The sequence below is a fragment of the Mustela nigripes genome, chromosome 3, assembly GCF_022355385.1.
Source record: "Mustela nigripes isolate SB6536 chromosome 3, MUSNIG.SB6536, whole genome shotgun sequence".
NCBI lineage: Eukaryota > Metazoa > Chordata > Mammalia > Carnivora > Mustelidae > Mustela > Mustela nigripes.
This window is the reverse complement of record NC_081559.1, coordinates 88,562,788-88,587,068: the sequence shown is the minus strand read 5'-3', so window position 1 is coordinate 88,587,068 and position 24,281 is coordinate 88,562,788. Positions and strand designations below refer to the sequence as shown.

The 24,281-nt window shown below is 34.5% G+C and overlaps 1 protein-coding gene across 1 annotated transcript in view; it reads right to left on the bottom strand.

The window, feature by feature from the left end:
• The window catches only part of LRP1B (LDL receptor related protein 1B), a 2,002,169-nt gene that overhangs the window by 1,054,432 nt on the left and 923,456 nt on the right, over positions 1–24,281 (bottom strand). Inside the window, exon 6 of the mRNA XM_059394361.1 lies at positions 18,350–18,607. Coding sequence (XP_059250344.1) covers positions 18,350–18,607 — 258 coding nt within the window. The remainder of the gene's footprint in view (positions 1–18,349; positions 18,608–24,281) is intronic.

Genomic DNA, 24,281 nt, shown 5'->3' with positions numbered 1-24,281 from the left:
ATCAAAGGGTCTGTCCAACAAGAAGATTTAACAATTTTAAATATCTATGCCCCCAATGTGGGAGCAGCCAACTATATAAACCAATTAATAACAAAATCAAAGAAACACATCAACAATAATACAATAATAGTAGGCGACTTTAACACTCCCCTCACTGAAATGGACAGATCATCCAAGCAAAAGATCAAGGAAATAAAGGCCTTAAATGACACACTGAACCAGATGGTCATCACAGATATAGTCAGAACATTTCATCTCAAAGCAACAGAATACACATTCTTCTCTAGTGCACATGGAACATTCTCCAAAATAGATCACATTCTGGATCCTAAATCAGGTGTCAACCGGTATCAAAGATTGGGATCATTCCCTGCATATTTTCAGACCACAATGCTCTGAAGCTAGAACTCATCCACAAGAGGAAGTTTGGAAAGAACCCAAATACATGGAGACTAAACAGCATTCTTCTAAAGAATGAATGAGTCAACCAGGAAATTAAAGAAGAATTGAAAAAATTCATGGAAACAAATGATAATGAAAACACAATGGTTCAAAATCTGTGGGACACAGCAAAAGCAGTCCTGAGAGGAAAACATATAGTGGTACAAGACTTTCTCAAGAAACAAGAAAGGTCTCAAATACACAACCTAACCCTACACCTAAAAGAGCTGGAGAAAAAACAACAAAGAAAGCCTAAACCCAGCAGAAAAAGAGAAATAATAAAGATCAGAGCAGAAATCAATGAAATAGAAACCAAAAAAACAATAGCACAAATCAATGAAACTAGGAGCTGGTTCTTTGAAAAAATTCGTAAGATTGATAATCCCCTAGCCAGACTTATCAAAAAGAAAAGAGAAAAGGCCCCAATAAATAAAATCATGAATGAAAGAGGAGAGATCACAACTAACACCAAAGAAATACAAACAAATATAAGAACATACTATGAGCAACTCTATGCCTACAAATTCGACAATCTGGAAGAAATGGATACATTTCTAGAGACACATAAACTAGCACAACTGAAGCAGTAAGAAATAGAAAACCTGAGCAGACCCATAACCAGTAAGGAGATTGAAACAATCATCAAAAATCTCCAAACAAACAAAAGATCAGGGCCAGACAGCTTCAAAGGAGAATTCTACCAAACATTTAAAGAACTAATTCCTAATCTCCTGAAACTGTTCCAAAAAACAGAAATGGAAGGAAAACTTCCAAACCCATTTTATGAGGCCAGCATCACCTTGATCCCAAAACCAGGCGAGGATCCCATCAAAAAAGAGAACTATAGACCAATATCCTCAATGAACACAGATGCGAAAATTCTCACCAAAATACTAGCCAATAGGATTCAACAGTACATTAAAAGGATTATTCACCACGACCAAGTGGGATTTATTCCAGGACTGCAACGTTGGTTCAACATCCGCAAATGAATCAATGTGATGCAACACATTAATAAAAGAAAGAACAAGAACCATATGACACTCTTAATAGATGCTGAAAAAGCATTTGACAAAGTACAGCATCCCTTCCTGATCAAAACTCTTCAAAGTGTAGGGATAGAGGGGACATACCATCTATGAAAAATCCACCACAAATATCATTCTCAATGGAGAAAAACTGAGAACTTTTTTGCTGATGTCAGGAACACAGCAGGGATGCCCATTATCACCACTGCTATTCAACATAGTACTAGAAGTCCTAGCCTCAGCAATCAGACAGCAAAAAGAAATTAAAGGCATCCAAATTGGCAAAGAAGTCAAACTATCACTCTTCACAGATGATATGATACTATATGTGGAAAACTCAAAAGACTCCACTCCAAATCTGCTAGAACTTGTATAGGAATTCAGTTAAGTTTCAGGATATAAAATCAATACACAGAAATCAGTTGCATTTCTTTAAGCCAACAACAAGACAGAAGAAAGAAATTAAGGAGTTAATCCCATTTACAATTGCACCCAAAACCATAAGATACCTAGGAATAAACCTAACCAAAGAGGCACAGAATCTATACTCAGAAAACCATAAAGTACTCATGAAAGAAATTGAGGAAGACACAAAGAAATGGAAAAATGTTCCATGCTCCTGGATTGGAAGAACAAATATTGTGAAAATGTCTATGCTACCTAAAGCAATCTACACATTTAATGCAATCCCTTTCAAAGTCCCATCCATTTTTTTTTCAAAGAAATGGAACAAATAATCCTAAAATTTATATGGAACCAGAAAAGACCTTGAATAGCCAAAGGATATTGAAAAAGAAAGCCAAAGTTGGTGGCATCACAATTCCGGACTTCAAGCTCTAATACAAAGCTGTCATCATCAAGACAGCATGGTACTGGCACAAAACAGACACACAGATCAATGGAACAGTATAGAGAGCCCAGAAATAGACCCTCAACTATATGGTCAACTAATCTTGGACAAAGCAAGAAAGAATGTCCAATGGGAAAAAAAGACAGCCTCTTCAATAAATGGTGTTGGGAAAATTGGACAGCAACATGCAGAAAAATGAAATTGAACCATTTCCTTATACCACACATGAAGATAGGCTCAAAATGTATGGAGGAACTCAAATGTGAGAAAGGAATCCATCAAAGTTCTTGAGAAGAACACAGGCAGCAACCTCTTCGACCTCAGCCATAGCAACGTCTTCCTCAGAACATCACCAAAGGCAAGGGAAGCAACGGCAAAAGTGAACTATTGGTTTTTCATCAAGATCAAAAGCTTTTGTACAGCAAAGGAAAGAGTCAACAAAACCAAGAGACAACTGACAGAATGGGAGAAGATATTAGCAAACGACATATCAGATAAAGTGCTAGTGTCCAAAATCTATAAAGAACTTAACAAACTCAACATCCAAAGAACAAATAATCCAATCAAGAAATGGGCAGAGGACATGAACAGACATTTCTGCAAAGAAGACATCCAGATGGCCAACAGACACATGAAAAAGTGCTCCATATCACTTGGCATCAGGGAAATACAAATCAAAACCACAGTGAGATATCACCTCACACCAGTCAGAATGGCTAAAATTAACAGGTCAGGAAATGACAGATCCTCGCGAGGATGTGGAGAAACGGGAGCCCTCCTATAATGTTGGTGGGAATGCAAGCTGGTGCAAACATTCTGGAAAACAGCATGGAGGTTCCTCAAAAAGTTAAAAATAGAACTACGCTATGACCCAGCAATTGCACTACTGGGTATTTACCCTAAAGATACAAACGTAGTGATCCGAAGGGGCACATGCACCTGAATATTTATAGCAGCAATGTCTACAATAGCCAAACTATGGAAAGAAGCTAGATCTCTGTCAACAGAGGAATGGATAAAGAATATGTGGTATATATATACAATGTAATACTATGTAGCCATCAAAAGAAATGAAATCTTGCCATTTGCAACAATGTGAATAGAACTGGATGGTATCATGTTTAGTGAAATAAGTCAATCAAAGAAAGACAACTATCATATGAGCTCCCTGATATGAGGAAGTGGAGATGCAACGTGGGGGGTTAAAGGGGTAGGAGAAGAATAAATGAAACAAGATGAGATCGGGAGACAGAAAATCCATAAGTGACTCTTAATCTCACAAAACAAACTGAGGGTTGCTGCGGGGAGGGGGGTCGGAAAGGGGGGCTGGGGTTATGGACATTGGGGAGGGTATGTGCTATGGTGAGTGCTTTGAAGTGTGTAAACCTGATGATTCATAGATGTACCCCTGAGGATAAAAATACATTTTATGTTTATAAAAAATAAATAAAGATGAAAAATTATAAACCATTGTGTGTATCAAACAAAACTTTTCTGTAGCCAAAGTGGATCAAATCACTAGTGTGACTCCACTAAAGCAAAACAAACAGTATATATAATTTATTTCAGTCTAACACTCTACTTAAAGTATGTTCTTGAGAAAGTCACTAACATCTATCAAAGTCATTGCTCTTATATTCAATGAACATAATATCCAATTTACAAAGTGGTGAGGAGATTAAATCAGAAAACAAATATAAAGAATCCAATACAATGACATGAAATAAGTATTTTATAAATATTAGTTGCCTTCCAGAGGCAGAAGGACTAAAACATTGCCCTTTAGTTTATGTCTTTGTGCATTCCTGTAATATTTATTACTAGGAAATGGCATGTTACTAAATAAAATCTTAAATAATTAATGATAAGATGGACATGTAGTGGGTTTGATAACTTTAAAATATGCCCACGAATGTTTTGATACTGTTTCTTTCTGGAGGTGAAGCTTACTTTTCTTCCCTTTGAGTTCAGGATATTCTTTGTACTGAATAGAATGTGATAGAAATGACACAGTGTGATTTCCAAGGATAAGCCATAAGAGGCATTATAACTTTCCTTTTATTCTTACTCTTCGGGTCACTCTGATGAAAGCCAAATGCCATACTATGAGGATACTCAAGCAGCCCTGTGCAGAGGCCCATTTTGCAAGGAACAGATACCTACTGCCAACAGTCACAAGAATGAGCTTGGAAATAAATCTTCCAGCTCAGTTAAATCATTGGATGCCTGTTAGCAGTCCTAGCTAACATCTTGATTACAACCTCGAGAAACTTTGTGTCAATCACCTAGCTAAGCATCTCCTGAATTTCTGACACACAGAAAGTATAAGGTAATAGGTACTCTTTTTAAGCCACTAAGTTAATAATAATTTGTTATGCAGCAGTAGATAACTACTATACTAGTCAAATGCCTGTAGTTTTTAAAGAGATTTTATTGGCTTCCTATCACCTGGATATCACTTATAGAAGCATATCTGATCTAAACTGTCTCTACAGATGACTGGTTTGCTTCCTTTAAATTACCTGTAGTGCAGATAAATGCTAAAACACAGAGGATACTCTGTGTTTAAATGCTCATAAATGAAACTTGGGAGATTTAAAGATAACTTTTCTTGTTTCTCTTGAAAAATTTTGCCTTACTTTTTCAAAGTATAGTTCTGTGCTGAAACAAATATATTTGAGCATGATCAAGGTATGAACCTCTTACAAGGTCCCTTCTCAAGAAGGGCAGTGTCAGATAGTATTAATAACTTAACTTATGGAGTGACTGGTCAAAGAGTATATCTGTAAAAGTATGGCATTTTAACTAAGTTCAAAATAAGATGGTTGACCATGTGGAGATTGGAGGGCACAGCCTACCAAGCAGGACTGAACTTGGCATATTCTCAAAATGAGGAACAGGAATGTGAGGAGCTGTATCATGGCTAAAATATAAATGAATGAGAATAGATGAGGTACTAGAGACTGGCAGGTATACACAAACAACAGTAGATGGGCAGATTTCATAAACATTATATTAAAAAGCCAGGGAAGATTTTTATTTTTAATGCAATTTTTATTTTTATCATACTGTAAATGTATATGATTTAAAAAGTCAAACACCCCATCAAGGCTGAGAGTAAAATGCAGCAGTCCCTCCCTCACCTCTACTTTTCTTGTTTTAGCTATCTCAACCATATTCATTTCTATAATTCTATATAACATGTTTCTACTGTAATTTTAGCATTTTTAAAGTTCTTTATATAATCTATGACTTTTTGTTACACATTAGGATTTAATTCTTTATGCCCTTCCACACATACATAGAGTTATGCATTCATGCTTTCTCTCTTCATTCTCCCACAATCTTAATTTTTAGTGATATTAATATTCAGTGTTTATACAATTATGACTATATACATTTCTGTTGAAAAGCAAAGAAAAGTTTCATAGTTTCATACTTCCTTCCTTGAAAAACTTTTGTTTTTTTAGAGTTCCATTTTTTTCTTGTTGTTTTTTCCTTTGGTACAATTTATTATTGTGTAATTCTACAAAAGAACTCCAAAACTCTTCCCTAAATGGGAAAAAAAAAAAAAGCCAAAGCAAAACAAAAACAAAAAACCAAAAATACGCTCATCTATTAATATTTCTTTCTTTCTTTCGACATCCTTCCTGTTGCCTGACATCCCTTTGTTCCAATCTGTACTAATTCGCTCCATACAGATGATCCTGGGTCTTCCTTTTTTTTTTTTTTAAATCAATCCAGACATTTATCATTTAACTGCCTCAGAAATCAAACATCTCATTTTCTGCTAATGTAAGGGATAAGATGCTGCCTCTCGGTGGAGACTACGGGAGGGGATTTAGTAGTTGAGCTGTTCTCAAAACAGGTTCTACGCTAATCCACTTATTAGTCGTCCCATCCTATAACCCCACATTTATTTTTGAGGCTCTTTGGGGTTCTTCATCTTGGCATCCCATCTGCACTCAGCGACGTAGAGAAACACCAAACAATTCATTCATCATTTATTGTTCAAAATTATCTCAAATGTTTTGTCTCCTCTTTCATTCTTTTTTTTTTTTTTAAAGATTTTTTTTATTTATCGGGGGGGGGGGGAGAGCGAGCACAGGCAGACAGAATGGCAGGCAGAGGCAGAGGGAGAAGCAGGCTCCCTGCTGAGCAAGGAGCCCGATGTGGGACTCGATCCCAGGACACTGGGACCATGACCTGAGCCGAAGGCAGCTGCTTAACCAATTGAGCCACCCAGGCGTCCCTCCTCTTTCATTCTTTTTGGATTAATAAAATTCAAGACATTTCTTTATAGCATTTACAGGGGCTTCCAAATAAGGACAGATATAATATGAACACTTCTGCTCAATCTGCAGTTTTTAATGGAAAATCCCTGGGGACAGTTTCAAGCAGAAAAGTTAGATGTTTGTTTAGCTTTTAAAAAAGATCATTCTAGTTGTTGTATGGATAAAAGGGATAAGTCTGAAAGCAGGTGACCAGTTAGGAAGATTTTGTAAATTCCAGGAAAGAGATGGTGGCTTTGAAAGGTGTCAGAGCAAAGGAGAGCCTATGAAATACATGCTACACATATTCCCCTTGTCAAAATTAAACATACACTCATGTTTAGAGGAATACATGTAAGTTATAGTCTAGCTTAGGTGAAGATGCCAAGAATTATAGAAAATTTGAAGACATTACAGAAGATCAGAAACATTCCAGACTCAGATTGCTTCTAGCCACATGTCTACTCTTTTCCTATATTATGAATAGTTTAACTTGGCATATTTATTACCACAAAAAGATTGTCCCTCAAGCTGTGATGTTGCCTTCATTAAAGAGAGTTATATTATTTGTAATGTAAATACAGAGAGGAGAAGGTAAAAATAAAATTTTTAAAATGGTAAAATTATGAACTGTTTTCCTCAATTTATGTGTCTTTTGGTTTAAGAGGTAAATTAACATTTAAGTTTTATATATCTCTTTGCCAGAACATTTGAAAATGCTCACTGAATGATGAGATGTAATTCCATTTATTTTTATATGTCACCATAATCTTTCTCAAGAAACATGTACTCACTTTATCCCTATATGACATTAAATAAACTGAATTGAGTAAACAAAATCTCTGTCTGCTTGGTATAATAATTAAAATGGTATTACAGAAGTTTAATTTGGGTGTACTGTGGGCAGGCACATCCTTAATCAGGAATAGACCCTTACATATTACAGAACATTCTCCTTTCCCTTTAACTAATGAAAGACTGCCTCTTCCTAGGCACCACACCTGTTTCTTAAACACATGAAATGTAGTCAAAATGATCATCAAGGCCAATTCTTTATACAATAAATAGTCACAAAGTTCTACATACAATCTGTGTATGTCTTTATAAGAAAAGACAAGAAAAGTGCTTCTGACACAGGATGGTGGTGAATACTAGGTATTTCAGTTAGTCTTCAGTGTTCTTATGTTTTCTCTTCTGGGAAGGAACAAAGACGACTGGACTTTCACTGTTCTGCTAGTTCTCAATTCCATCTTCTAACCTGCTAGTTCTCAATTCCATCTTCTAACCTGCACTACAAACCAAACTTATTTCTTTCCTATGGTGGATGTACTTGGAAAACATGCAAGCGTTGTTCTCTCTCTACAGCAAAAATGAAGCAAAATGAAACACACAACAAAAAACAAAACCAGATTGTACAAGTGTTTTTCCCACTAGGCAAAACTTTGCATTCTTACTTGGCTCATATCTCAAATGGCTCTTCCCTTCTTTTAGTTTTATTAGTTCTCACTCTACCCCAGACCAAATCTATCACAAAACTTAAGAGCTTCACCTGGAACAATACACTTCTTTCCATCTCTAATACTACTCTACCTGGTCAAGACACAGTTTTCTTTCCTTTGGACGGCTGCTATAGCTTCTTTACTGATCTTTCAACTAAAGGATCATTTTAAACCCAGATTATATCAGGACACAAAAAAAGAAAACAGTGTTCTCTTTATAATCTGAGTTCTGTGTTACACTTGATTGTCAGTGGCGGGGAGAAAGTCTTAACAAACTGAAAAGACTCGTGGAATTTACTCTCGTGTTAATGCCTTCAAAATGATATCACTGATATTTTTATAAATATCTAAGTTTGCTGAAATTTAGCTCAATCTTAGACGAAACTTTATGGAATGTTTCCTCTTTGTAACATTTTACCATGAATACCACCCAGAAGATGACTCCAATGGACATTGTTATTGTTTCTTCCTCAGGGTTCTAATCAACAGGTCTTAGTCTAATTTTAAGTCTATATTTTTACTTTCCAAAATATCACTCTTCTCCTTAGACTCTCCAATGTCTTCTTAACATATTTAGCATAAACTCCAGAGTCCTTAACATGGCTTATGTCTTTTTTTTTTTTTTAAGATTATTTATTTATTTATTTGACAGAGATCACAAGTAGGCAGAGAGGCAGGGAGAGAGAGAGTAAGGGAAGCAGGCTCCTGGCAGAGCAGAGAGCCCAACACGGGGCTCGATCCCAGGACCCTGAGATCATGACCTGAGCCTTAGGCAAAGGCTTTAACCCACTGAGCCACCCAGGTGCCCCTTGCTTATGTCTTTAAACTCCCTTCCACCTCATATCTGCTTTGCTTACTCTAGTCCACTCACACTGGCCCAAAAAGAGCTTCTACCTTAGGACATTTGTTCTTGAACTTCAAGAGAAGAGTATCTGAACGTGCATGCTTTGTGCCCCCGCTGCATTTGGATATCCGCTCAAATGTCAGTTTCTCAGAAACGCCTCTCTTCATTAGTGGATATTAAAAACACCACCTCATTCCCCCTCTACACACAGTGACTATCCCTGCCAGTCAATACCATTAAGAAGCAGAGCCTGAAGATGTGACTGAGTTGCTACATTATTATGACAAACCCTGAATGGATGAAAAAAGTGTTTTCTCGAGATGGAACCTAGTCCTGGTGAAGATGCTGCAAAGACTGGTGAAATGGAAAAATGGAAAAGACTGGTGAAATGGAAACAAAGTATCTAGAATATTACATAGACTTAGGTGACAAGGCATTAACAGGGTTTGAGAGGATTGACTCCAATTTTCAAAGAAGTTCTATTGTGCATAAAATGCTATCAAATAGCATTGCATGCTACAAAGAAGTTGTTGGCAGAAGGAAGAACCCACTGTCGTGCCAGACTTCATCACTATATTATTTCAAGAAAAGGCCACACCTACCTCAGCCTTCAGCAACTGCCACCCTGATCCGCCATCAACCAACACTGAAAGACCCTCTGTCAGCAAATTTATGGCTCACTGAAAGCTCAGGTGTTGGATAGCATTATTTAGCAATAAGGTATATATATAAAAGATAGACTTATTTACTTTGAGAGAGAGAGTGCAAGAACATAAGCAAGAGGGGCCGAGGGAGCCAGAGAGAGAATTTCAAGCAGACTCCACTCTGAGAACAGAGGCAAAAACAAAGTCAGTATCATGACCCTGAGATCATGATTGAGCTAAAACCAAGAGTTGGAGGCTTAACTGACTAGACCACCCAATCAGTTTATTTTATTTTAAGCAAGTATATTTTAAGTATATTTTATTTTATCTTGTTTTTTATTTTTTATATAAATTACATAAATGATATTTATTATTATGAAGTTCCATTAGCAGCAGTGGCAGGAATTTTCTCTTTCTTTCCAGCTCTATTTTTATTTATTTATTTATTTATTTAATTTTAAGCATGACAGTATTCCTTGTTTTTGCACCACACCCAGTGCTCCATGCAATCCGTGCCGTCTCTAATACCCACCACCTGGTTCCCCCAACCTCCAAGCTCCCGCCCCTTCAAACCCCTCAGATTGTTTTTCAGAGTCCATAGTCTCTCATGATTCACCTCCCCTTCCAATTTCCCCCAACTCCCTTCTCCTCTCTAACTCTCCTTGCTCTCCATGCTATTTGTTATGCTCCACAAATAAGTGAAATCATATGATAATTGACTCTCTCTGCTTGACTTATTTCACTCAGCATAATCTCTTCCAGTCCCATCCATGTTGCTACAAAAGTTGGGTATTCATCTTTTCTGATGGAGGCATAATATTCCATAATGTATATGGATCACATCTTCCTTATCCATTTGTCCATTGAAGGGCATCTTGGTTCTTTCCACAGTTTGGTGCCCGTGGTCATTGCTGCTATAAACTTTGGGATACAGATGGCCCTTCTTTTCACTACCTCTGTGTCTTTGGGGTAAATACCCAGTAGTGCAATTGCAGGGTCATAGGGAAGCTCTATTTTTAATTTCTTGAGGAATCTCCACACTGTTCTCCAAAGTGGCTGCACCAACTTGCATTCCCACCAACAGTGTAAGAGGGTTCGTTCCCCTTTATATTTTAAGCAAGTTATATACATTGTTTTTTAAGGCATAATGCTATTGTACACTTAATAAACTATAATATAGTGTAAAATTTTCCTTTATATTCACTGGGAATTAAACAAAAAAAACCAACTGCTTTTATTGTGCTATTCACTTTATTATGGTGGTCTAGAACTGAACTGGCTCTGTCCAGGATCAGCCAATATAATTCAAGGGGAAAAAGTTGGAAAATTGAGCTTGTGTTTATCAAAATAATTACCTTGATTCTCCTTATAATTTTGTGTGAATCTCATCTCATGGAAATAGGATGGCCAACATTAATTGAGAGTCCCAAAATAAAAGCTCAGGCTTAACACAGAATGGGATGGAACACTGAGATGGTTATTTGCATAATTCACACATTAGAAGCATTTTACCTCAATTATCTATAGTTTAGGAACAAACATCTTTGCAGAAAATATCTAAGTACCTGATGTAATTCTCAATGGCCTTTTGTGTGAGTAATCACAATCATAATGCGCCTGTCCAAGTTCAGAACGTTTGTGGAGATACCCATGATAATTCTAATTAGTCAGTTATATTCTTATTACAAATCAAATCCTCAAAGAGTATAGAGAGTAAAACTTGCATCTGATACAGAGAAAAGTTTAAAAGAAAGATTTATTTCATTTCTAAATGTCTTTTTAAAAATTTAACAGTGTTGTTCCTGTTCAGAACTTCAGAAACAACTAAGTATCTCTCTTTGTGATAACAAAAGCAAACAATAGAAAGATTATTTTTAAAACCTGCATGTTTATCTCAGTAGAATGAAATGATGCCATCTTTCCTCCTGCCAGACATAACCCTTTGTTGCTTAGTTTTGATGGCCATGAAGGAAGATGAAAACACAATTTTATCAAGTAAATATTATCATTAAAAGGATAATGATTTACAGAATATCTTAAGCCCAGATTTAATCATTAGAGTTGCAATTTTATTTTTATTTTTTTTATTTTATTTTTTTATAAAAGATTTTATTTATTTATTTGACAGAGAGGGATCACAAGTAGGCAGAGAGGCAGGCAGAGAGAGAGGAGGAAGCAGGCTCCCTGCTGAGCAGAGAGCCTGATGTGGGACTCAATCCCAGGACCCTGAGATCATGACCTGAGCCAAAGGCAGCAGCTTAACCCACTGAGCCACGCAGGTGCCCTAGAGTTGCAATTTTAGGAACACTGTTTGAGTTGTTAACCAAAGGCTTAGCAGGCTTTGGAGAATTATTTCATGTTTACCAGACTCCCAGGAGACCAAGACATCAACCAGAATGTCGATTTGTCAATTTATAACTACTGATGGGATGTTCCAGTGACACAATTACTAAGGGGCACCCTCCTAACAAATTCTTCCCAAGAGGAATTTATGGTATGTGAGAAACCAAACCTAAAAGTTATTTGTTTAGCACAAAATCAAAGCAAAGGGAATTCCTTATAATGGAGTTGAGGCCTTCTAAGTTTTAGGAGGTGCTTAGAAAATTATCAGGACTACAATATGGAAAGCTACCTTTTTGACAACTAGAACAGCTATGAATATGCCTCCAACACAGTATATACATACTTATTTAATCTAGACCTGTCTTTCAGAAACATTTAAAAAAAAATCCTTCACCATCTGTATCACCATCTCCTTGTTTGACATTGCTATTTTTAAATTTAAATTCAACTTAATTAACATAGAGAATATTACTGGTTTCAGAGGTAATTGAGTGACTCCTCAGTTTCATGTAATACCCAGTGCTCATTCCATCGAGTGCCCTCCTTAATACCCATCACCCAGCTATCCATCTCCCCACCCACCTCCTCAGTTTGTTTCCCAGTTAAGAATCTCTAATAGTTTGTCTCCTTTTCTGTTTTTGTCTTAGTTTTCTTTCCCTTCCCCTGTGTTCATGTTTTGTGTCTTAAATGCCACGTATGAGTGAAATCATATGGCATTTGTTTTTCTTTCACTGACAGTGCTCTTCTATCCTCAAAAGTTTTTGTCACCATATTCTAACCTCACTCTGGAAAAAAGGTTTAAAATTTAAAAGTTACCAGGCACTGTCTGTATTTTAAAATTAGTACTAACATATACTCCTTGTTACCATCCTCAAACACAAATGATCTTTTAGGCTAGGGCTTTTCCTGGAATGAATTTCACATATGTGCAAATCTTTATTGCATATCTGATTCCTGTCAGCTCCAATTCTGAAACAGACTGGTGTGTTATCATAATCTCAGCGTATGTGGTATCTGGACCCTATATCCTTTGAGTGCAGACTAAAATGAATTGGGCCATTAGGAAGAAATAGCTAGAAAACTGTGATTAGAGTCAGTCTCTACAGCTTCTTGCACACAAGCTTGTATAGCTCTTTAGCCACAAAGACAGTAAATATATAAATAAAAATGATGAGAGAATCCAATCTGAGTGATTCTGCCTAAGACATTTAAAGCAATATTTCTCAAAGTGGTTAACATAAAACCCTAGATATTTGGGATATTGATACATATTAGGCCTATACACACACTCATATCACCTCCTTAGAAACAAGTACCCAAAGAAACACACTCACAGTCATACCCACAAAAATATCAATCAAGTGTTCAGTACTTAAGTAAAAGAAATCCTGGGCTACACAAAGTAACACAGGTATTTTATTGAAGAATTCTGAATAATCTTTAACATGCTACATACATATAAATCTCCAATAGGTTCCATAGCATGCAAAATTTCCTAAACCCATTCGACCACAAAATCATTTTTCCAAAAATGTCTTACAGAGCACAGAACATGTGTCCCAAGGAGCACGTTTTAGGAACTTGTATTATAAAGAGACTGAAGTGTACCTAATGGGAGTGATTAGGTGGGAGAAAAATAAGAAAGGAATAAAAAGGGAGAAGAAATAAATATTCCTACACACACACACACACACTAAAATATCTCAAATTACAAGAAAAACAAACATCAAGTAATGGAAGACAAAAGTATGTTTAAATCCAGGCAGGATCTCAGCAGTTATGTGAATAAGTTCTTTCATTTTAAAATGATTTTCATAAGGTCAGACAGCCAGTTAATAACAGAGCTAGGACCATATCAACTCACCATTCGTTTTACCCCATATATTATGGTGGTAGAAATATAAACCAGTACTAAAATAAATGTACAAGTCACAAGATGTTAGCGCTTGAGAAAAATAAAATTTAAAATTAAAAACCCAGAATCTTAATCAAAAAATGAAGTGCTACATGGTAGTTTTATTACATGGCTTAACTATGCTCCTACTTCTCACTGTCTTTAGAGTTGATGCTAAGTGCTTATTGTAAATGTGTCTACAACATTAAAGATGTGTAATGGTCAAGGAATACTAGGAGAAAAAAATGCCCATTTTACTTATAAATTCTTTTAGAGAAATGCAAAATAAAAGGAAAAGATTAAAGTAAACAATTATATTAGTATATTTATAGAGAAAAATTATCAAATAAATACTATTTCAGAAATTATTTTACTAGGGCTACTTGTTATAAAAAATAATAGCTTCTTTTTTTTCTTCTCTTTTCTTTCCTTCCCTCATTTCCTTCTTTCTTCTATCACGATAGATTTTATTAAGACAGAAACAGGTTTCAGTAAATACATGTCATGGATTTCATATTTAGGATCAAAACTTATTTAATCATCATGAAAAGAGCATTTTAACTTCCAAGTTTCAAATTGGTAGATTAAAAATAGAACTAAAATATTTTGTCTACTTGGTATAGGGCATCATGATGGGATCATTTGATTATTAAAATCTATAATGAAACAGACATGAGAATCTAGACAAAAACATACTATGAGAATAATGATTTAAAATTCTACATAACCTCAAGAGAAATTTGTGGGGAAATGCATTTCTATTATGCAAGGTATAGTTCACCAAATTCATAGGAAAAAAAATAACAACAATTGAAGTATAGCACAGGTCTAATATCTGCTTGGGTGAGTTTTCAAGCATGTTGCCAAATAGCAATAAATAGTAATTTAGTTCTTTTTTTTTTTTTTTTAAGATTTTATTTATTTATTTGACAGACAGAGATCACAAGTAGGCAGAGAGGCAGGCAGAGAGAGAGGGAGGGAAGCAGGCTCCCTGCTGAGAGTCCCATGCTGGGCTGGACGCTGGGCTCCATGCTGGGCTTGACGCTGGGCTCCATGCTGGGCTCCATCCCAGGACCCTGGGATCATTACCTGAGCTGGATGCAGAGACTTTAACCCAATGAGCCACCAAGGTGCCCCAGTAATTTAGTTCTTTGCAGCCTGACAACTGAACTAACAGTAAAGACAAATTTACAGAGGAACAGAGTGCTGAGAGTGCTTTTTTGTTTTTGTTTTGTTCTTCTTTTCTTTTTTTTTCTTTTTTATTTTTTTAAAGATTTTTTTTTTTAATTTATTTGACAGACAGAAATCACAAGTAGGCAGAGAAGCAGGCAGAGAGAGAGAGAGAGAGAGAGAGAGGAGGAAGCAGGTTCTTTGCTGAGCAGAGAGCCTGATGTGGGGCTCGATCCCAGGGCCCTGGGATCATGACCTGAGCCGAAGGCAGAGGCTTAACCCACTGAGCCACCCAGATGCCCCTGTTCTTCTTTTCTTTTTACTAGGCATTCAGGACAATATTTTATGATTACATACTGATTGTAAATCAGAATGGCTTACTTATTTCAAAGTATAAATCCATCCAAGTTTAATGTAAAAATTAAGATTTTAATTTAATAGCAGTGCCTACAACATTAAGCATATGGTAAAGAAAGGGAATACTGAAAGTTCTCAGTCCTCAGATCATCTTTACTAATTTTGAGTGTCTCTTTCCATCTTACCTTTTTTATTTTTTTATTTTTTTAGAACTCAATGGGTGGCCTGATCACTTTGCTAAAATTCCAGATCCCTGCAGGAATATGTCATATTAACTAGCTACACACACGTGCACACATAAACACATATAGCAGTTATATATATTATTTGTGGGAGATTTGGCATCTTCTTTGAAAGTACCAATATCTGCCTTTCTAATGTAGAAGAAAGAACATAACATTTAGCTTTTCCATCTCTGTCTTTGTTTTAGCCACTCAGGATTGTCTAATATATCTGAGATCTGTAGCTAAAATTTTTTTCTATGACAAAACAGGAAGGGCATATAGAAATTTACTGTGTATCCAGTGAGATGAGATAGCAAATATAGATTTAAATATTACACTAAACTTTAAAATAAACAATTATGCAAATTTTAAATGCAACTCAGTTTGACATATAATGACTGCTTTTTTCCTCACAGTAAATTTTTGAAAAAAAATTATTATTTTTTTTTTTCAAAAAAGAATGCTCTCCTCAGGCAAATTCAGAGAAAAGCATCTATTCAAGAGTGGATCATGACAGGTATTCAGGCATACTCCATCAGTTCATTATTTCTGCTTATATTGTACAGCAGGGATTTTATGTAATTATACATGCAAGGAATATTCCAACTTCATTTTCAACTCAAACATTGTCACAGTGAATGAAAAGTCCACCATATACAAGGGCAGCTATTCTCTGACAAGTTGATAAAATGCTTGGTTTACAAGCAATGATAGAGGAGCCCAGCCCTACTCACACCTCTTCTCCACGCCCATCATTAAATTACTTTTACACATTTAAATACTCTTTTCTATAGTGACTGAAATTGTATAGCTTAAATACGACTTTATCTTACTTTGTCAAAAAATATTTATTCCAATTAGAAGATTTCCATTGCATTTGTTATTTACCATTCAAAATGAATGTTCTATTCAGCATTTCAATGAATTGTTTAACAAAAATCTCTTCGGTTTTCTAGATTTGCCAAGAATTGTCATATAACTCAAATGCAATCTAAGTTACAAACTATATTCTGTAGATGTTCTAATAAGCAATTGTTTGACCAATTTAGTAAATCCCTAGATTTACTTAAAAAAAAGTTAAAAAATAGTTTTAAAAATACATATTATAGAAGAAATTGCTATTACTAATAAAGCATATTAAATGTAGAAAAGTTGTTTAAGTGAACCTGGAAGATAATTTTACATGGCAACTTAGTGAATATCCTAGCTATCTGTCAATATTCCATTTGTGAGGGACAAATGCATTTGGATTAGTTAAGGTAATCACTAACATGGCAGAGACTGGGGTCTTTTTTTTTAACAGTTTCCAACAGCTGGCTCAGCCAATGGATGAAATATTCAAATCACACAGCAGCACTCCTTGTGCAGGTAGCCCTCGTTATTTATAATTTATTAGGAATTATCATTTTCCATGGAATCATTGAAAATGCCCAGTGTCTACTGCTTTCACTAGGCATTGTGATCCAGTGTCACAATAAATGGATTTAGCAATTTTTATTTATGTTAAGAGGATTTTCAAAGCATTGAATTTGATTTGTTAAACATTTATTTATGTTCACTTAACTACATACACTCATACTTTTATATTCCATTTTTATAATTTTTGCCACTGATTCATTTAATATAATCATACTTATTACATATTACATGGTATTATTTCTTATGTTCAATAAAGATTAATAGTCAATTCCTTTAATTGCAAAATATTAATAAAATATAATTATTATTTTATATTTTAAAATAATAAAATAATTAATATTTTATATTTTATTATTAATAAAATATAAATTAAATATTGAATATAAATTGAATATAAATTAAATATATAAAATAAATATATAAATATATAAAATTATATTTTATTATTAATAAAATATAATTATTGAATCTGTATCATCAAACATTCTACATCTGAAAACTATATTTATTCTTTCACTGCACTTTTTTTCCTTCTTAACTTGACTGCACATTTTTCTTTATTTTCTACCAACTTTTATGTTCACAGTGTTTTCAAGAATATTTTTTTCCTGTAAATCATAAAATAAGTGGACATATCTTGAATTTCTCATGCATATAATTTTCTCCAGGCAAGCACAAATAAAATTTATACTCTTATGTTGGAGGGGTAGAGGTCAGAGGAGAGAGAGAGAGAGAGAGAGAGAGAGCAAGCACCAGCACAAAAGGAGAAACTAATGTGTGGGTCTGTGTAACAATGTAATTTGATTTCAATTTATGGTAATATGTAGGAAGTACAGTTGCTAGTTTGTGAATTTCTGGCATGAGAAATCAAAGTAAATCAAAATCATAGATCACTCTTTTGAAAGATGCATAAAAACTCTGATTTGCTAAGAAAAAAGTCAACACAGGTAGTTGTTACCAATTAGCATAAATCTGATAGTTTTAAAGCATTTTAACAAGCACTACAGCTGATGAGCTTATAATTATCAATTCTGTTTCTTGCTTTTTAAAAATCCCACCTTCACTACCACATGGTGAACTATCACTCAGTGGCAAATTACAATTCTCATTTAAGTGACACTATAATAAGCATTAAGGAAAGAATTAAAATTGACTCTGTAACTTACTACTTACATGAACAATGAAAGTGTTATGTGTGTGCATATTCAAAACAGGCAGTGAATACATTTATTTAAGCATATTCATATTTGCATATATAGGTTTCTGATAGCCAAATAGTATTTTAGAAAAATCTAAGAATCCTGTTTATTGATAAATGAAATCCTTAAAGAGTGAATTGAATTGAATACGAATTGAAATACTCACTGTGAAAGGACTGAAGAATATTGATTGTCCACTCATCTGTTAATCTTCCTGTTTTTGTTATCTGGATACATTTGAGCTGATTCGAAGATTCTCTTGATTCAATCCAACAAATCATGTCTTCGTTATAAATAAAATCCAGAGTATGAATTTCATTTCCATTGACTGAGCTCAAGGTTGCCATTTTACTTCCATTGAGATAGAAAACCTCAATTGTTTCAGAATTTGCAATTAATAGCATAGGCAACCTATCTGTAGGTTCTGGAATAAAAGAGAAAGAAGCAAGTTAAATAAGAGTCAAAATATTTTTCGAATTTTACATCACTCACTAGAACTTATCCTTATATTTTAATGCATCTTTAAAATAAAAAAAAAGTTTGCAAAAGTATTTATTGATTCTTATATATGCTTCACTATATGTTTCAGTTCACTTCTCTAAGGAAAACATAGACCATTGAGCATTTGTATTCTTTATTTTCTTAGTTGTAATGTGTTGTGTAAATGTGAGGACAATGCTATTTACTTTCATTTTCGGTAAATAAAGTAAGTGATGTGAGTTGTTATTTGTTTTTTGGTTTTGTTTTGGTTTTATGTTTGTTTGGTTTGTTTTGTTCTTTTAGCAATGAGGATGGATCTGGGGTTACCTATCTCCATACAGTGTTATAGGATTCCCTTGTGAGCATGGGCATGCCTTTTTGAAGTGGATGTATGAAGCCAGAAATGGATTTTCTAGAGTTAAATATGTAAAGCTCAGAAGCCCATAGTGTGGCTTCAACCACACTGGCTCCTTGACAGACCCCCCATTCCCATGATTACTGAGCTACTTCTTTCCATGTTTTCCTCTATAGTCATGAAAATAAGATTGTAGAAATTAAAGAAATTTGCTTTATATTACTTTTAGAACAATACATCTTTGCTCGTGTTAGGATACATGAGTTTTTAATGAATATGTACTAATTGAACGAAATTATCATGTGAAGGTATTGAAAGAGTTTAGTGATACAGTCATAATCAGGGTAGCTTTTGTGCTAATTAGGAAATAAAAAAAAATTGGAAATCTTCAATTCCTCTTTTTTTTCTGCCCTACATCCAAAGTACCAATTATATGCCAAACCTATCAGAAATCCCACCATTTCTCAGTGACTATTACTAGCTACCACCCCGCTCCAAGCTGCCATCATCGCTCAACTACATCATTCCAAGAACCTTCTAACTGATTTCTCTGCTTTCATCAATGCCCTCCTCCTCTTTAGTCTATCTCAACACAACAGCCAGGGTTATATCTTTAAAACGTTAATGACAATCAAGTCAGTCTTGTTCTCTCAAAAGGCTCCCATTCCAAACAGAATAAAAGCCCAAAGACTTTATAATGCCTTATAGAGCCCTCCATGATCTATATTTCCCTCCAGACCCGCCACCCTTCTTACCATTCCTTTAACAACAAGCCAAATAAGCTTCCATCTCAGAAGCGCCTCCTTGCTCCTAGAGTAATCACCCCATATGTATCAGAATGCCTGACTCGCTCACCTCCCTTAGGGTGTTATTTGAATGTTGCCTTTCTGGTGAATACTTCTCTTACTACTCTACTTTGTAAAATTTGCAAGTCCCTACAAACTCTATATACAAACTCCCTATAAACCTTCCCTACTTCATTTTTCCCTTATCACCACCAAATATTGTATCTACCTTTTTTTCTAATTTATTATTTTCTACTTCTACTGCTGTATCTCTAGCATTTAGAATCCAGTGGTTATTCAATACAAACTTCTGAATACGTAAAACGGACACATGGAATTCTTGCAGGGTAGATTTCTTTAGAAGCATTCGGTGAAATATTACAAAATAATTTGGTTTTCTTAACTGAAAAATGGAATCCGGAGAAATACTGGCTAACAGAAAGTTTCATAAGCATCATTTCATTATTCAAGAAACTGACACTGAACATTGAGAATGTAGGAGAAAGGTAAATATGTATATTATGAATAATATAATTAAGTAAGTCTGAACTTTAGAATTATTATTTAATGGTCCTCATCATTTCTGATGTGAGTAGAGATATCAGGCTCCCTGTGTTTTATGCAGATAGAATAGCATTTGGATTTTACCTGCTAAGTAGTTAATTCAATCAAGGGATAAAATTCTTCTCCTCCTTCAGAGAGACACTAGAAGTTTTTGATTTAATAAAAACATCAAAACAAACAACAATAAAAAGTCTCAATGAGATTATGCAATTGATTAACCCAACAAATAAAGAAGTCTCTAAAATGCTGAGATAATTTCTACAATAACGATTTCTCTCAGAAGAATTAATAAAATCGTGTATTATATCTGCTTGACATAACCTTGTCAAAGGACCACATCTAAGTTTGGTTAGTTAGTTGGCTTTTCTCTTAATCTCTTAAATCCATCTTGATCCATGCAATGTTTGCCCTTGCCATTCCCTAATTTAGAAGTCCAGACTTAGTCCCTTTTCAACACTCCTACCCCTGTTGTTTTCCAGTTGACCTAAGCACTCCTAAAACCTATCGGATCGTAGATTTCTCAGGTTATGAAGGGGTCTGAGGTGGCCGTGTTATGAAGTTAACAAAAACGTATTGCAAGCCTGTCAGTACTTACTGTTTTCATTTGACAACTGAAATGACCTTTAGTGAAATTGCCTCTCATTAAAAAGTGAACCATTACAGAAAGTTTCTTTGCTTCCAAGTTTTATGACAAGTCCAGATGTAGACAATAACTTAACTGGCTACTAGTCAATAAATTTACTTATGTAATAAACATTCTTTGGAGTGAGGCTAGAATATGAAGAAACACTGATTCCCCGTAGAAACTGAGATGAAAATTAATTAATGGTCAACACAGTCAATGCTTACTTGACAGAACTGATCAATCTATCTGATTTTTATAGTTGCTTTTTGAGCGAATTAGTTGATTGTTTTAATGTAAAATATAGCAACCACTGATTCTGTAACTTCTGATAAACAGAAAACCAATAAAGTCAGATGCTTCATAATTTGAAGTAGATTGATTTGATAATGGTGACTTTAAAAATTCAAATGACACACTGGAGGAAGGATGCTTGTTACTTGTGATGTGCTTCATTGAATTAACGTTCATGTGTCTTAGTTAATTATTAGCTGTGGTTTCCCTCTTTACACAAGTAACATAACGCCTACTTATGGTGGTGGGAGGAAGCCAGTGAAACACAAGAACCCACAAAAATACTCAGGGGTTAAGGATATAAATCTTATTTTCCTACTTCATGAAAGCCTGCATAGGTAATTTGCCTCAACCCACACTAAGTCTGATCGCCAGTGTTCATCATTACCTCAAACTTCCACATACCAAGGTAAGAGCACCATTAGCTTGGGTAATAAGGATATAAGTCTCATCAAAATAAATGTGATGTTCTTTAAAAATTCCCATCCTTAGAGTCAGTGGACAGATTTTCCAAAGGAATATTTGGAAAACATGTTAGATAACTTTAGTCAAAGGAATACATACACCGACATTTAGTGAGAAGGAATAAATATTAACTTTCCATATAGAAGAGATTGAAACATAAGAAAGCACTCAATGAATATTCTAACTTAGAGAACGAAGACTTCACTTGAATAAACCTCGCCAACAGCCTGTCAAATGTGTCGTGTTGGGGAAGGAAAATTGTCCTCATCTTCTTCAACATTCATCATATGTCAATGGCATAAAAAACAGGTATTTTCTCTCCCAAACAGTTATAAGGATGTGTATTTATGCTCTGTATGATAAGGGTGTGGTTTTTTTTCTATTACACATGTTACATTAATTAGCTCTATAATTTTTGAAGACTGAATAGAAAACTGTACATTAAAAAGAGAAACTTGGAAACATGGAGAAGCTATGAATCTGAGTAGATTCATAAAAATCCCTATTTAAATCCCAAGCCACTATAACCACATCTTTGCAAACATATCCTTATCCTCTCATAGTCAGGAATATACTAAATGTATATGTATATACTTATAATAATATGATTTTGACAGATGGTTCACTCTAAATGAATGTTTTCAGAATGAATAAAACTCATTTTTTCAGGTTTATTTTAAACTTCTTATTCTTCCATTCATTTCTAAGAATATAAGTTCAACCATTTTCCTTTTATATTATTAGAATTATGGATTCAGTTACTTACACATAAATGTCAACCTGATAATTATTTAGGTTATAATAAATGTATGTACATGGATATATACCTATATGTTTATTAACTAGTTTTATTGTGTTCTAATTTCTCTGCAATTGTGAGCAATTTTCTCCACTAAATAAAGTTCAGTAGCTGCACCTTAATACGTGTTGATTCAAAGATAAAAAAACAATAAAACAAAAAGAATATCAGTTTCAACTGTATAAAAGTTAAATAATGACTCACATGTAAAATATATAAAATGAAGATTCACAGTAAGGCTGAATGTGTAAGAAAACAGAAAACTATTATCTGTGCAGCCCAAGGAATCAGTTGTTAACAAATATAACTTAAAATAATAGAAAGAGGGATTTTCAAAGTTTTACTTTTATCATATACAAATTATATAAAGTCTTTAAAAATAATGAAAATGGGATGAAGTTAGAAATAAGAAATAAGAATGCTAACAGTTTGTAATTAAAAGTGATGCAACCAGGGCGCCTGGGTGGCTCAGTGGGTTAAAGCCTCTGCCTTAGGCTCAGGGGCTCAGGTCATGATCCCAGCATCCTGGGATCAAGCCCCACATCGGGATCTCTGCTCAGCAGGGAGCCTGCTACCTCCTCTCTCTTCTCTCTCTCCCTGCTGCTCTACTTGTGATCTCGATCTGTCAAATAAATAAAAATCTTAAAAAAAATAATGCAACCTGCCATAGGAGGGTGAGTTACAATAAGAAACAAAAAGTAGAGCAATCTGTGTAAAGACACTATAAATTAAAAAAAAAAAATCTTCCAAATTTGTTCAAAAATCAGAAGAAGCTGCATATGAAGTATTAGGAAATTACGTAGTTTAAAAAATGAGGAAAATCATTATTCAAAAACAAAGTAGAGAGCAAAGTCAGCCAAACTAAAATGTGAATGAAATTAATATAAGTGGAAAAAAAAAGTAATGGGGTTTAATTTTTTTTTCTTTTCATGTTGGAAATTTAGATGGCCAAATTTGTTTCTGTTTTTCCCTCAATTATTTTTTTAATGGAAACATATATTTATTGAACTGAATAACATTAGGAATATCATACCATATATCAGAGGAAACTATTATATCATGCTTTATAAACTATAAAATAGAACATGAACCAAATGTGGAAAGATTAAACTGCCTTAAAAACAGAGTTTAACTAAAAAAAAAAAAACATATTACTACAATTCTGTATTAATTTATCATAGCACTATTTGTCACAATGTATTTATGCTAAACTATTGTTTGGATGGAAATGGTTTATTTATTGTATTTTTATTTTATTATTTACTATTTACAGATCTAAGGTATCCAACTGGAATCTGAAGATAAGTAAAATAGTCTGCCTTTAAAAAATATATAATCTAGTAGAAAGGTTAAAGTATATATAAAAGGTCTATATTTTTTAAGTCTGGTTTGATGTCTTTTATAAAAGATGGACAGTGGCATTGAGTTTCAAAAAAAGTTTATCTATATGTTATTATGTTCTGAATGTTTGTATCCCCCCCAAAATCCGTATGTTGAAACTCTAACTCCTAATGGTGATGATACTAAGGAGGCGGAGGCTTTGAGAGGTAGTTAAGCCTTCATAAATAGGATTAATGCCGTACCAAGGAGTCTCCAAAGAGATCCTTTGCCCCTTTCATCATATAAAAGTACAACAGCTTTGTCGAAGATTAGTTGACCATAGAGTTGAGGGTTTATTTCTGGGCTCTCTATTCTGTTCCATTGATCTATGTGTCTGTTTTTGTGCCAGTACCA